A 14,688-nucleotide genomic window follows, 5' to 3' on the forward strand; every position below is an offset into this window, starting at 1 on the left:
GTGGTTGTGGGCAGAAAAAAGGGGTGTGTGCCAGTGTTCCCGGACTCTTGTTACTAAAAATTGTTTTTATTGATTTATTTATTTATTTTGACTATCATCGCGTCCACGCGTTACTGTGGCGTTTGCTTCAGTCAGTGAAAGAGGCAAGAGCTGGTGACACCGTGACAAGTATATAAATTATTTGGTGGAATGAGTACTGTAAACCAATTTTTGTGGATTTGCAGTGTGCCATGAAAAGATTTAGACCATCGTCAAAAAACAAAACAAAAAAAACAAACATTGGATATGATTTAGTGCGGATTGACTTATTCATTCAAGCCCAATGAAACTTGATGATCGCGCTCACAGTGATGATATAAACAAACCGCCCCTTCCTGTTGATGTCACAACACTGATCACAGTCGACAAATTATGACTTCCTTTTTTTGATTTGCCACACCCACGTGAATATCCAAAAGGGTATGTATGTGTGCGCGGCTTTTTTTTGTCCTCTATTCCCCGCCCCAAGTCTTTGGTTACAGCCGCAGGTGATTGGTCAAGAACACAGCAGTGAGGGGGGGGGGGGGGTTTACAGAAACACAGAGCTGCAAATAAAAAATAGATAGACACATGACAGAGAGCGAGAGAAAATGGATAGAAAACAGTGAAATTTGGACTTGTTTCAATTTTTCTGATAGTTCAAAGGCAGAGTGTAGACTGCAAAGTTAAAATATCCCATCAATCAGCCTCCACAAATAACCCGCACAAGCCATCTGTACACTTATTTAATTTTATTTTAAACCAGATTCTTTTCTTACAGACAGTGTATTGTAGGTGTTCAATTACCTGACATGTGTCGGCGTATACTTCCGCCTTCGTCAGAGTGTCTGACGAAGGCGGAAGCATATGTTTATTTATAGTGTCATTCGTGATGGTGAGGCAGCCAGTTCTGACGGTAAAGCTGCCAAAGCTTACAAGGAATCATTCCTCAAGATTGTGTAAGAAGAAGGCTACGTTCCTCATCTCGTGTTTAATGCTGATAAAACCGGCCACTCCATTCCATCAAGCCATCAACGACCATCACAAAGGTAAATAAAATGACTTTATTCTACTGTACAGTTTATTTCTTTAATTACACTACCATGGCACATTTATTATACATAAAATAAGGTATTTTGTGGAGTTTTAAGGCTTAGAAAATTAGAAAGTAGAAAATTATGTTTTATGGGACCTGGGAATGGATTATTCTCATTTTAATGGTTTCCTATGGGAAATTAATGTTTGGGATACACACTTTTCGCCTTACACACTCTGTCTGTGAACCAATTAAGTTCGTAAGGTATCACTGTATAAGGTACACCACCTTATAAACCGTTAGAGTACAGGCAGTGGTTATGTTACACATCCACTAGGACTAGGCTAGTGGTAAAGGGAATGACAACACAGCAGTCAGATTTTGCCACAATTTTCCTTTTTTGTCAAACACAAAAATAGAAATTGCAGAATTGTATAATGTGTAGTATTTTCTGAATTTTTATGAGCTCAAACATATTCCAGGGTTTTATCAGAGTTTTCAGAGGTCACCAACCTTGCTTCTTTAAAACCTTTATGTTCCTTTAGGGCAGGGGTGTCAAACATACGGCCCGCGGGCCGGAACCGGCCCCCAAGGAGGTTCAATCAGGCCCGCAGGATAATTTGAAAGTAGAAAAATGCATAAAAGATATGGAATTGATATTTTTAATTCGCTGCAATTCATGGCTTATCCTCTAAGGGGCACACTCGTTCCATCAGATTAGTAGACACGCCGCATCACTGAGGCAGACTCAAAACAGCAGACGGTGTCAATGCGCCATCTACTGCTTGTTACGACGTTGTTAATACTTTGGTCTCTGCCTCTCCGCTACACCCTCATTAGCCAAAATGTTGTTATCCAAACGGAGAAAAGTAGATAAGGAATGTAGAATTTTCAAAGAAAAATGGACCACGTCCTATTTATATACAGAGATGCACGCAAAACCTTTGTGCTTGGTGTGTTTGCAACAAGTTTCGGTATTGAAGGAATATAATATTCGACGCCACTACGAGACTCATCCAGCGAAAGATATGACGGGTTACAAGGACAACTGAGAAGAGAAAAGATTAACGAATTGCTGGCGGGTCTGAGGAAACAGCAGTCAACTTTCATCCGGAGCCGAGAATTCAATGAAGCAGCGGTAAAAGCCAGCTACCTAATTGCTAGTGAAATAGTATTAGCATCGAAGCCGTATTTCGACATTTCGACATTTCGACGGTGACTTCGTTAAACGATGCATGATGAAGGCGGCTGAACTTGTATGTTCCGAGAAGCGACAAGCTTTTGCCAATATTAGCCCGACGAGGAATACTATAGCAGAGAGGATTTATTGCATTTTCCGTGGCAATTGACGAGAGCACTGACATCACAGACGTGGCCCAACTGGCCATATTTATTCGAGGAGTTGATGAGACATTGACTGTTACTGAAGAGTTTCTTGAGTTGGTGCCAATGATGGACACCACAACAGCCAAGGACATTTTCGGCTCTGTCGTTGCTGTATTGGACAGAGTTGGAGTGGACCGGTCCCGCGTTGTCAGCCTGGCTACAGACGGCGCGTGATCCATGTTCGGAAAGAAAGCAGGTGTCGCGACAAAGTTCAAAGACAAAGTACAAGCCCTTAATGGAGGAGATTGTTTCTGGACACTTCACTGTATTTTGCACCAGGAGGCATTGTGTCGCAAGTCGCTGAAAATGGACCACATCATGGAGGTGGTTGTTCGCACTAAATTTCATCCGGTCCAGAGGTCTGAACCATCGTCAGTTTGACAAACTTCTCAGCGACAGCAACATTACCCACAGCCTGCCATAGCACACTTTAATGTTAGTCAGCAGGTTAACAGCAGTACTGTTCATACAACTCCATAAATTTTCAGTATGTATTGTATGTGTATGTATGTTTCATGTACGAAGTTTACAGATTTACAGGGCAGGTGAACACTTTCTTCATTACACATTTAAAATTACTCTCCGTTTGTAAAGTGTACGCAGGGATTACATTTAGATTTTATATGCGTATGTGTAAGTGGTTTAAAAATTCCCTTCCTTTAAAAGTCTCATTTAATCTTAAAGTGCATTACTATATTTTTTCAGTACCAATTAAAGTTTTGTGCCTTTGTACAATCAGTGGGATCAGTTGCAATGCATATTAGTGAATGATAAAAGTAAATTGCACATTTCTCTCAGGAAATATGAGGTGTTTCATGAAATGTTTTGTAAAAGGATAGTTCATTAAATGTCAATATTTTCCTAATGTTCTTGTGCTTCTTTACACCAAAACAAAGGAAATACATGATATTTTTTCTATTTTTAGCAGAGTATGGTATAATTTTAATGGTCCGGCCCACTTGACATCTCCCTCGGCCGTATGTGGCCCACGATGCGAAATGAGTTTGACACCCCTGCTTTAGGGTTTTTGAGGAATTTTTGTCCACAACATTTTCAGAAATGAACTCATTCTCTGCCAGAAGTAAAGTGTCCTTGAGAGTTTTGAAAGGCACTTATAAATACAATGTAAATAAAACAAATACAGACGTGCCAAAATAAATAAATATGTGCCCACTCCAGTGATACGGTTTTTGTCATTTCACTCAAACTCCCGGACTCGCAGAATATTGAGTTTTAGGACTACATAAACATTCAAATTTCTTTCTTATGTGATCAGAAAAAAAGAGTTAATCCCTAAATTATATGGGTCTGGAGTTATCTGAGCTTGAGATGGGAGTGGCTATACAAAAGGCAAATGCCCCTTCGAGTGAGGGAAAAATATTGCCAGAGGTCTGACCGGCGCTTTATCGCCCCCCCACAAATTGCGCTGCACGTCATATTTTCAATTGCTGAGTAAATTTGGGAATGGCAGTGAATGAGTTAATGCATTTTTTGAGACACGGAATACAAGATCAAGCAAAAAAACAACAAAAAAATTCATTCATAATCATTGTGCCAGAAACATAAAATTATGGCAAATCGAGAAAAAAATTCAACGTAAAAATTCAAAAGTAAATGTAATTGATTCCTGAAGTGTAACACTGTTTAATACAGTAAAGTCTCGTTATATCGATATTCTCAGGAGTCAGAAAAAATGTCGATATAACCGTACTATCGATATATCCGTCCTGCGCCGAACTGTTGAGGACCTCATTATGGTCAACAACAAGCTCCTCGATGTCATCTGCATCCACTTCCTGTAGGTGCTGGCAGAGATTTTATTACAACATAAGGCACGAGTCCGATGAATCCACGGACGCGGAATAAAACAAAAAGCATCGACTAAATAATGCCTTTGTGTAAACTTTACACAAAGGCGTTATTTAGTCAATGTGAGAAACACGAACGAGGTGTGCGTTTGTGATGTCACATGTGCACACTGCGGCTGTCATGTGAATCCAGCTTTACAGTGTTGTGTAAACTTTACACAAAGCGTTATTTAGTTGATGTTTTCACATGACTAATGACGCCGAAATTCTCACGTGCGAGTTGATAGCTGGGGCGGCGCCGCCGCTCGCGAAACTTTCACGACAATTTCATTTCATTTCAACGATTCGCTGAAGCTTTACACTGTAAAGCTTTTGGGCGAAGGATGGTGGCAATGGTGGAAATGAAGAATGTTACTCTCAGGGAAGTGACACACAGCGTGAGAGATGTGTCAGGCTGAGATTCACATGACAGCCGCGGTGTGCACATGTGGCGCCACAAACGCACACCTCGTTCGTGTTTCTCAATGATATCCTTCTCCTCGACGGTGATTTTATTTTTTGTGTCTTCTCCGGCTGAACACGAGCCTGTGGTGTTTTTTTCTGGTCCCATAATAGTAAAATTATCAGAAAAAAGCTCCTCGGAGGCGATCGACGTGTGAATTCAGAGAGAGGGGGCGTGGAAAGTAGCGCTGGCTGGAGCGCTGTTCGGTCGTGTGCTTCCGCCGATGATCCAAAGATCACTTCGCCAGATCCGAAGAGCACTCCGCCAGCCGTGGTGGGTGTGTATCGCGAAAAGTAGTGCGTATTTCAAGGTTTAATTTTCCTAAATTTGACATTTGTAAGACGAAAAGTTTGTAAGATAAGGTGTTTGTAAGATGAGGTCTCACTGTACATGTATGGAAAACGAAAACTGCAATGTTTACATTACTTATGTTGATGAAGTATTCTGCTGCACGTCGAACTCTTTCGCCATGGAGGATTTGCTCCTTGTTGGATTTTCCTCGACAGCCACTTTTGCCTTGTACTTCGTTCCGAGATCACAATTCTAACGTTTCCCCATGGTTGAAATTGGTGTTGAACGGCGCGACCGATATAGATTTCGATAATGGTGGTACTGTATAGAAACCCTTAAGCAAATATCGATTCACCTCAAGTATCTTTTGTATCGATATAAACATAGCAAAATGGCCGGCGGCAGATGAAAAAGAGTACTGTAGTAACCGGATTATCGTAATAACCATAAATCGTATGAAACGGAACTAATTATACATATAAAGACTAGAAATGTGCACGGGAAATGAAAATAGTATCGTAATAAGCAGTATTATCAATATAATCGATATCGATATAATGAGACTTTACTGTATATCCCAACATGCACCGCACACTAATTGTTGTACGTGTGGAAACAGTGTCATTACTTGATTTATAAGGTGCACCGTCCTACAAGACGCAGAGTCACCTTTTAAAAAACATGAAGACTTTTGGGTGTACCTTATAGTCCGCAAAATACGGTACTTGTATAAAATTGTTAAGAGACAAAGTACACTCTGTACCAATGGGGCACATAAGCATTCACAGTCCGACTGCAAGTGTGCTTTGGTATTTTGGGAGTCTGCCTGGGGGGTGACTGGATAAAATTAATGCAAAGATACAGAAAGCAAGTCAACAAACATTCAACTACCTTATGCTAAAATAAAAGGACCTTAATTTTGGAGATATGGAGCCACAAACACACCACAGAGTGTTTACGGTCTTGTGAAAATTGACTGTTTATATGAGAGTAGATCTCCAAATCTGCTCTTGTCACACGTGGCCTCTATTTCAATCCTGCGCTCCTGGCGAAGCATGGACAGTTACCACGGCAACCCAGAAGAATCACAATCAATGGCTTCGCCGGGTCAGGGTTCTTGGTGCACGCAATTCGCCAATCACCTCCTCTGAAGCGTGACGGCGTGACATGCTCGTTGCCCCCTCGCGTCCTCGTTGCCCCTCGTTGTTAAATGTGGAGTCTCGCTACTGATGTTTAGACACCCAACTGTGGCGCTCTGTCGCGAGCCGAGCTTGTTAGCGTCGCGGAGCTCTGTTGATGAGACGCTGACATGTAAACATATTTGAACGTCGGCGCTGGCACATCACAGTCAAGAAAAAGTCTTTTTATTTTGCATGTTTCTGAGAATTATTTTTAATCTTTCCCTTTTATCGGAGTGGGCGGGGCGGTTCAGACCTTGTCATTTTTCGTTTTCAGGCCTGACTATAACTGGTAGCGCTGGGTACATACGTATACCCATTATGAACTCATTCACTGCCAGACGTCTGCAAAAATGTGTCCACTCCAGTGCCAGGGTTTTTGTTATTGTCACTTGAATTCCAGGACGAACGGAATATTGGGTTTTAGGACTACATAAATATTTCATGCAACATAATAAACCTTAGATTCTTTCATCAGAAAAAAAAGTTAAAAAAGAGTTAATTCCTAAATTATATTGGTCATATGAGCTTGAACTGAGGGCGGCTGTACAAAATACAATGCAATATATACATAATGGTTTATATAGCGCTTTAACAAAAGATGAAGCTGCAACAAAGTGCTAACATGGAAAAAGGGAAATGCTTCCCCTTTGTAGAAAGGAAGAAAACATTGCCTGATGCCATAGCCAGCGCTTTATTGGCACCCAAACAGGAAAAAACAAAACCTGAACAAATTCTGAAATGACACTCAGCGTCATATTTCCAATTCCCGAATAAATTCGGGAATGGCATTGAATGAATTAACGTGTTCACATCCTTGTAATGTGACATACATGTTAAGTTTCATAAATCGGGAGATTTTCATACTCGCGACTCTCTGGTGCGTGTTAAAATAATGTGAGTGTTACAAAAATGTAAATTAGAAGTAAATAAAACACAAAAATGCTTTCATTGTTTATTTATACATTCAATTAGTATAAAAATGTATTTTGTTTTTCACATTTTCATGTGTTTCACCTTAAAAATGAACTGTCTTTATTGTGTCAATAGTTGCTTTATAAAGTAAGTATTGTTATCAGAATCGGGAGTCTCCCGACTAAATTGTGAGACTTAACATGAATAACATGATACAACAGAGGGAAGAGTTGTGTGAACTTCCCGGCTGAATTTGAATGACAATACAAATTGGCAAGTACATAAAATGAGTTTTCCATATCACATAACTATCCGCGATCTATCAAATAGCTCGACTATCACCGAAAAAACAAACGCTACTTTGTCATACCTCGAGCTATGAAAAGTGTCCAAAAAGTACTTCAATTTCAAACCGGAAGTGGCCAGTTTCCGAAGGTCCCGCCCCCATGTTCGTGGTGTCACGGCAAGACGTCTTGCCTTGCTCGAGAATCAAAACAATGAATGGCTTCAGATTTGGAGAATATGCTTTCTTGTTACTCATCCAGTTATGAATATGATTCAAATAGTTCTGAAGAAGAAAGCATACATGTTTGCAACTGATTAAAGAATTTATTCCGTGATATGGCAACAAAGCTGTGTAAGGAATTAATCAGTCCGTTTCCATAGGCTGATTAATTCCTTACATGGAGCTTTGTCGCCCTCTTCTGCCTCTTTTTGGTCCTACATGACGTTTTCAGACCAAAGTACAGCAAAATGCATTGACGTGATGAAAGGACTGCTACAATGTGTCCTTTTTTCGGTCAGGGGCGTTCCTTCAGTGACGTAGAGTGAGGACTCGTCACCAACTGAAAAACAAGACTTCCGGAATATTCAGCGCAAGTCTTAAAACATAAAATATAGCTATATGCGATGGAATCTTTGTAAAATACGCTCAGTAGAAGTCATTTAAAGCCATTTTACAAATTATGGACACAACTTGTCTGGAGGCGTCGGTTGTCCTTTAAAGGCTCTGTGTCCACGGTCAAATGAGGCAATTTAATCCCAACTTTTTAAGATTGTTTTGTCAGAAATAGCGAGTGACTTTGTGAGTCAATTCAACCCGTCATACAAAATATCTTAGTGTCAGTCGTCATGTGTAAATATAATCTACCACCTGGACGTTGACCAGCCTCCCCAAGGAGGGGATATTGCCCCCTCTTTCATCTGCTTTCCAACTGCAGATGGCCACGTCCACCAAGGATTTACATCCTGCAGTCGGCCAAGCTAAGAGCAGGAGTTCACCAACAGAGGATGCAAGAAGGGGAGGAGGAGTGGGGGGGTGCAGTTGGGGGGCGTCTGTCATCATTCAAATGCAATTTAATGGTAGGAATCAAATCCTCGCTCTGTGGTTTCAACCCAGTGGTCGATGTTGAAAGCAGCGGACAACCATTTTATACGTCAGTGTTTGGGGAGCTTTCAAACCTGCATTTGCTTTATGTCGCATGAGTTCATGGGTTTATAAAGATGGCGTGTATGTTCCATGGTTCGGTTTCTTGTTATTTGGTTAAAAAAAAAAAATCACGTACAAAGACCGTTCAGTCATTGAGTGCTTTGGAACATTGTTTAACTCATTGTTTAACTCATTCACTGCTAGACATCTGCAAAAATGTGTCCACTCCCGTGCCAGGGTTTTTGTCATTGTCACTCTAATTCCAGGACATACAGAATATTGAATTTTAGGATTACATAAACATTCAATGCCACGTAAGAAACCTTCTTTCATCAGAAAAAAAGTTAATTCCAAAATTATATGGGTCTGGAGTTATATGAGCTTGAAATGAGGGTGGATGTCCAAAATACAATGCAATACATCCATATTGGTTTATATAGCGCTTTAACAACGGCTGAATCTGGAACAAAGCGCTAACAGGCAAAAAAGGGGTCTGCCTAGCGCTTTATCTGCACTCCTACGAGAAAAACCAATACACGAACAGATTCGGAAATGGCGCTCTACGTCATATTTTCAATTCCAGAATAAATTTGTGAATGGCAGTAACTGAGTTGAGTATGTATTGGGTTGGAACGATTGAATTGGATTTACCTTTATTAGTCTCGCAGTGGAGAAATTTACATTTCACAGCAACAAAGTGCTGAAAGTCAGAGGAAAGGAAAGAAAAAAGGAGAAAAACAAAATAAAAAATTGAAGAAGAACAAAAAAAAAAAAAAAAAAAACTGATCCGCGCAGTAATATTGTCTCACGGGGAACAGAAATGCAGAGCCAGTCTCGATCTCAGTCATTGTTTTTGGAGTTGATGGCGATAGGGAAGAAGCTGTGGGAATATCTGCTGGGTTTGGTGCGCATGATTCGATAGCGCTGACCTGAAGGGGAAAAGCTGGAAGAGGTGGTGGGCAGGATGTTGTGGGTTTGAGTAAGGTGTTCCGTGCACATATCTTGGTTCTTATGGGGTGAGTCTTGAACTTACCTAACATCTATGTTTCTAGTACGTGGCAAGGAACCAGCAGTATGTCTTCCATTTCTCTTAGGATCATGACACACATACACAAAATATGTTGTGAAGATATGTTGCGCTGAACCTGCCTGTTCAGGTGCGTGTTGTCTTTATACAAAGCTCGCTCAATTTCCAGCGAGCCACATCACCATGGAAACTCAAGATGGCCTAAGATGTTCGTCATGGGTTAAAATGTGAAAAGGGAAAAAAAGACAGAACATTGTCGGGTAGTTAATTAGTTTTCCTCAATAACCTTTCACGAGAAGATCATTTAAACCCCAAGTATACGACATGGTCTCAGCAATATTGAACAACTTTGTCAGTTTCCTGACACGTTTTATGAAATCTATTTATTTATTTTTTTATTTTTCTCCGTGCTCCCAAATGGGTTCTCGCACTTAGCTTTATTATTTTTTTGTGTGTTTCTTCTTTCCAGTGGCAAATGAAGATGGGGAAAGCTCAAGTCGACCACAGGCCAGTTTTGCACGTAAGTGGATGAGTCGCACCATCAATCATTAGCTGTTCAACTAACATTACTCCACTCAATCATGTGCAATCCATCAACTTGACCGACCAAGAGAGAAGCAGATTAGGTAAACTGTTGTGCAAATTGTCACACTGGAAACGTCATAGGGTATGCGTGTTCCTGATAGGCCACTTTTTTCAGGAAAATCACTAGCCCAGAATAGAAATCAATTTGGCAGACATTTTCTACTTATTTGTACAATTTGGTAATGATGAGCAGTAAAGATGTAAATGGTGGATATGTCATTGAAAACCTGTGATCATTCACCTTTTGATTATGCCAAAAGGTTATTTCTGATATGGGCTCACCACGCCTCCTTTCTTTTGTGTGTGTGTTGTAGATATGCACATATTTTTAGGGTGGACATCATTGTCATGTCAGTATTTTTGTATCGTGGTGCGGCGTGAAATTTGTTTCGCCCAAAAAAAAAAATGGTTGCCTCAACCTGTTCAATATTGTGAAACTGCTATCAACGGGCATTTTTCATTTGAGAATTATGCTTTCAAATGCGTTCAGTGTAAAGAGCCTGCGCACACTTCAAAATGAACAGATTTCCCATCCAAATTAGTGTAATGTTTGATACATGTCACGATGAGACAAAAATGATGGATTCTAGTGTCTTTTTGGATCACCTTTGACTGTATTACATCACACACCCACATGATGGCAGCATTAGAATGAGACTTCAAGTGACTGAGTTTCTGGTGTCACTCACCAGTCAACAAATGAAGCACACGTAACGCATCTGTTATCATAATTGCAGGCTCCAAATCACAAAGTGCTTTATGGAACGCCATCACAGCAGGAATGGGCATCAAAGGCAAAGAGCAAAAGCCCCCCCAGAATGATCCCCGAACCCCTGAGGAGATTCTGGCAGATGAGCTCCCCCTCACGGACGAGGCGGACGCCACTGAGAAGACGGCAATCAGGTTTGATGTTTACTGGATCTCTTGAGTGAGGGGCAGTCCTGCTGATCAGGGTCTTAACACGCTTAGCCAAAGTACACATCCATCAATTTTCCGTTTTGGATGGGAATTGTCCTTATTCACGTTAAGGCCAGAAGTGCACCTGAGAGGCCTTACCAACCAATCCAAACCAATCATGCATGTATTTGGGATGGAGCACTCGCAGAAAACCGACGCAAGACTGGGCTAAACAAACACGCTACCAGAGAGACTTTTTAAGATAACAAGAAAAAGGTGTTCATCCAGTTGGACTTCATCGTCCTTGTCTGCTGTCGGCTGCAGTGCGGCGCTCCAGTCCAATTTCTGAATGTAGTTGTTTACTCTGCCCTCCCTGGACAGGGTTCTGTTTTTCGAAGCACTTGTGAATATTTTAACATCACATTTGAACAATGCTCTGCATTTCCAAATGGTATGAGTGAAGCAATGCACTCTGAACGTATTTTATTGAACAAAAATTTGATTGATGTTATGTGTATATATATACACATCAGTGACGTGCGGTGAGGTTCATGGCTGGTGAGGCACATCAACAACCTTCACAAAGGTAAATAAAAAGGCTTTATTATACTGTACAGTTTATTTCTTTAATTACAATACAATAGCACATTTATTATACTTAAAATAATGTAGATTCTGTGTAGTTTTCAGGTTTATTTAGTAGAAAATTATGTTTGTTGTTTGTATATAAAATGTATATTTTTTCCGATCGTCTCTTTCTTCTCTTTTGGCTTAAAGGACAACCGACACCATTTTTTTTTGTTTCCTAACTGGCTTCAGAGAGTTCAGATTCAGAGACGATGCTTTCTTGTTCTTGTTATCCAGTTATGAATATGATTCAAATAATTCTGAAGAGGAAGGCATAAATGTTTGCAATCGATTAAAGAAGTCCTTCAGTATCAATTCGAGCAGTCTGGACTCCAATCTAGTGCCCAGAAAATTCACAAGATGGCGCACAAGCTCCGTTGGAAATGGCTGGTTTGTCCACTGAGAATTTGTGTAAACTTATACCTTCTTTATGCGTGTTACCGCAATTGGCTGCGACACGCAACGATTCACCATCGCGTTATATATGTAGTTTTCCTTCTCATTTCACGATCAACACAGTGTTTTCAGAGGAACAAAAGTACCCAAAATGCATTGTGTCGCTTTCTTGGTCAGGGGCGTTCCCTCTGCCACGTCACGTCAGGCATCGTCATCAACTCGAAAACAAGACTTCATGAATATTCAGCGCGAGTTTTAAAACGTAAAATATGGCTATATGCGGTGGAGTCTTTGTAAAATGCGCTCAGTAGAAGTCATTTGAAGTCATTTTACAAATTATGGACGCAACTTGTCCGGAGGTGTCGGTTGTCCTTTAAATCCCTGCTTGAACAGTTTTTAATGACAGTATGTGAAGTAATTCACGTGAACAAATTTCCAATGGGAATTCGTCTATGAAGTCTCCAATGTGCATTTCTTAGCGGCGCACTGTTGCTCGCTTCTGTCACTCATGTGACACTTGAGCGCATTCACCGGAGTCATAATAGATACAGGAGAAGCATACTTGGCGACTGTTTGGCTTTCATTTGAAAAGGGTCAATGAACCATATTCACTCTGTGCGCATTCAGTAAATTTTTCAATGTCGCTTGGCATTCTGTGCTCATTTTGTATTGTTGTTGTTTTTTTTTCTGTGAATTTTGATTTGATGCACCACCATTTAAAGAAGTATTAGCTCACCGTATGAAGATAAACTATCTGACATTTAATCCTGGCTCCACACACACGCGCGGGCACGCCCCCACCACTGTGCTAATTGCTATGTATGGCCGCTGACCTCAAGGGATGCGACCGAGATTGATTCCACCTTGATAACAGGGACTTCAAACAACCATTAACATAATTCCTTGTCACTTTTAGAATATTGAACTCCTTTTATTCGTCTGATTCCAATTAACCTTGATGGCTCCGGAGACGGAATTGCCGCAGGTGGCGCAAAGCGGGTGTTTCCAGTCGCCTGGTCGAAATGCATTTTGATACTTGTATGCAAGATTTGAATTGGAGATGAGCTTTCTTACCCTTCCAGTGTCTCTAGTTTTGTTTGCGCTCGCAAAATTCAGGGCTGTTTTTGTCGCCAATAATTGATGTCTCCGTGACTCAAATATTTATTTCACGGAAGAAAAAAAAAGAATACGTTATTTTCTTTCTGAGACTGAGACTATTTCCTTTGTGATTTTAAGACATAGATAGCTGAGCTTCGGTTTGCCTTGTTCAACACATCACTCCTTACATACCAACTGCTGGTTTATCTTTTTGTCTTGCAATTGAATGTTCAAATGTCAGTAAAGACCTAAAAGTGTTTCTCGAATAGTGTTCCAACTAATGATTATTTTGTCCTTGTCTTATTTTGAGTTAACGCAAAGATAATCATGTGACTGTGAAGTGACCTTGATAGTTTTGAAAGGCGCTTATAAATGAAATGTATTATTATTATTATTATTATTATTATTATTATCATTATTATTATCTGCGCTCATACCTTTTAGTTTAGGCTCATACATTTTTAAAAAAGTAGCGTATTTTCCGGTGTACAAGGCACATCCAAAAGCCTTCATTTTCTTCAAAAGATGACCCTGCGCCTTATGAAGTGAAATAATATACATAACATGACTCGCAACTACTCTCAGCAGCCACCAACTCCATTTCAAAGTGCCTTTTCATTTCAATAATCTCTTAAAATGACTTTGCACGCTGGAATTATTTTCTCGATTTTGCCATCGTTTTCAGTTTTTGGCACATTTATTAGAAATGGAATTTGGGGCATTTTTTGTACTTATTTTTGTATTTTAAATGTATCCCCCCAAAAAAACAAAATTCATTTATTTCTGAAAAATATAAGGCAAAAATATTCCATAAAAACCTTTAAGGAACATACATATTTTAAAGACAGAAGATTGGTAATCTCTGGAATGAACTCTCTGAAGCCAGTTAGGAAACAAAAAAAATGGTGTCGGTTGTCCTTTAAGCCAAAAGAGCAGAAAGAGACGATTGGAAAAAATATACATTTTATATACATTTTATATACAATTTATTATTTTATTGTGACCAACTCTGATAAATCATAGCTCATAAAAATGAGAAAATACAACGCATTACCATATTTTCCCGTGTATAAGGTGCACACAAAAGCCTTGATTTACTTCAAAAGATGACCATGCGCCTTATACGCAGGTACGATTTATATGTGAAGTCATATTGAGCCACAACAGGTCTCGCAACTACTGTCAGCAGCCACGGACTCCATTTTCCCCCACAGAAGAAGTAGTGCGTAACCCAAACCTCTACTCCAGTGCCTCATAATGTGGTGTGCCTTATATTTGTTAAAGTTTTATCTAGTTATATATTATATTTGGAAGTCATTCTTTCATTTATTGAAGGTGCGTCTTATAATGCGGTGCACCTTTTGGTGTGGAAAAGATAATGAAATTAACCCCCCAAAACTTGTGAGCCAGGCCCATTCTATCTCAATGCCCCAATGTAGTAGGGAGTGATTAAATGAGCACTGTATTTTTTTCCACCCACTAATCCATAAAGTGT

At 40.0% G+C, this 14,688-nt stretch overlaps 1 protein-coding gene across 2 annotated transcripts in view; it reads left to right on the top strand.

The window, feature by feature from the left end:
• pde1cb (phosphodiesterase 1C, calmodulin-dependent b) overlaps positions 1-14,688 on the top strand; it is a 99,876-nt gene that overhangs the window by 14,240 nt on the left and 70,948 nt on the right. For both annotated transcript variants that reach the window (XM_089008308.1, XM_089008309.1), the window contains exons 2-3: positions 10,060-10,110; positions 10,913-11,078. In XM_089008308.1, the coding sequence (XP_088864434.1) occupies positions 10,060-10,110; positions 10,913-11,078 (217 nt within the window). The remainder of the gene's footprint in view (positions 1-10,059; positions 10,111-10,912; positions 11,079-14,688) is intronic.

The sequence above is a fragment of the Hippocampus bargibanti genome, linkage group LG11, assembly GCF_051943395.1.
Source record: "Hippocampus bargibanti isolate YZ-2025 linkage group LG11, ASM5194339v1, whole genome shotgun sequence".
NCBI classification, from domain to species: Eukaryota; Metazoa; Chordata; class Actinopteri; order Syngnathiformes; family Syngnathidae; genus Hippocampus; species Hippocampus bargibanti.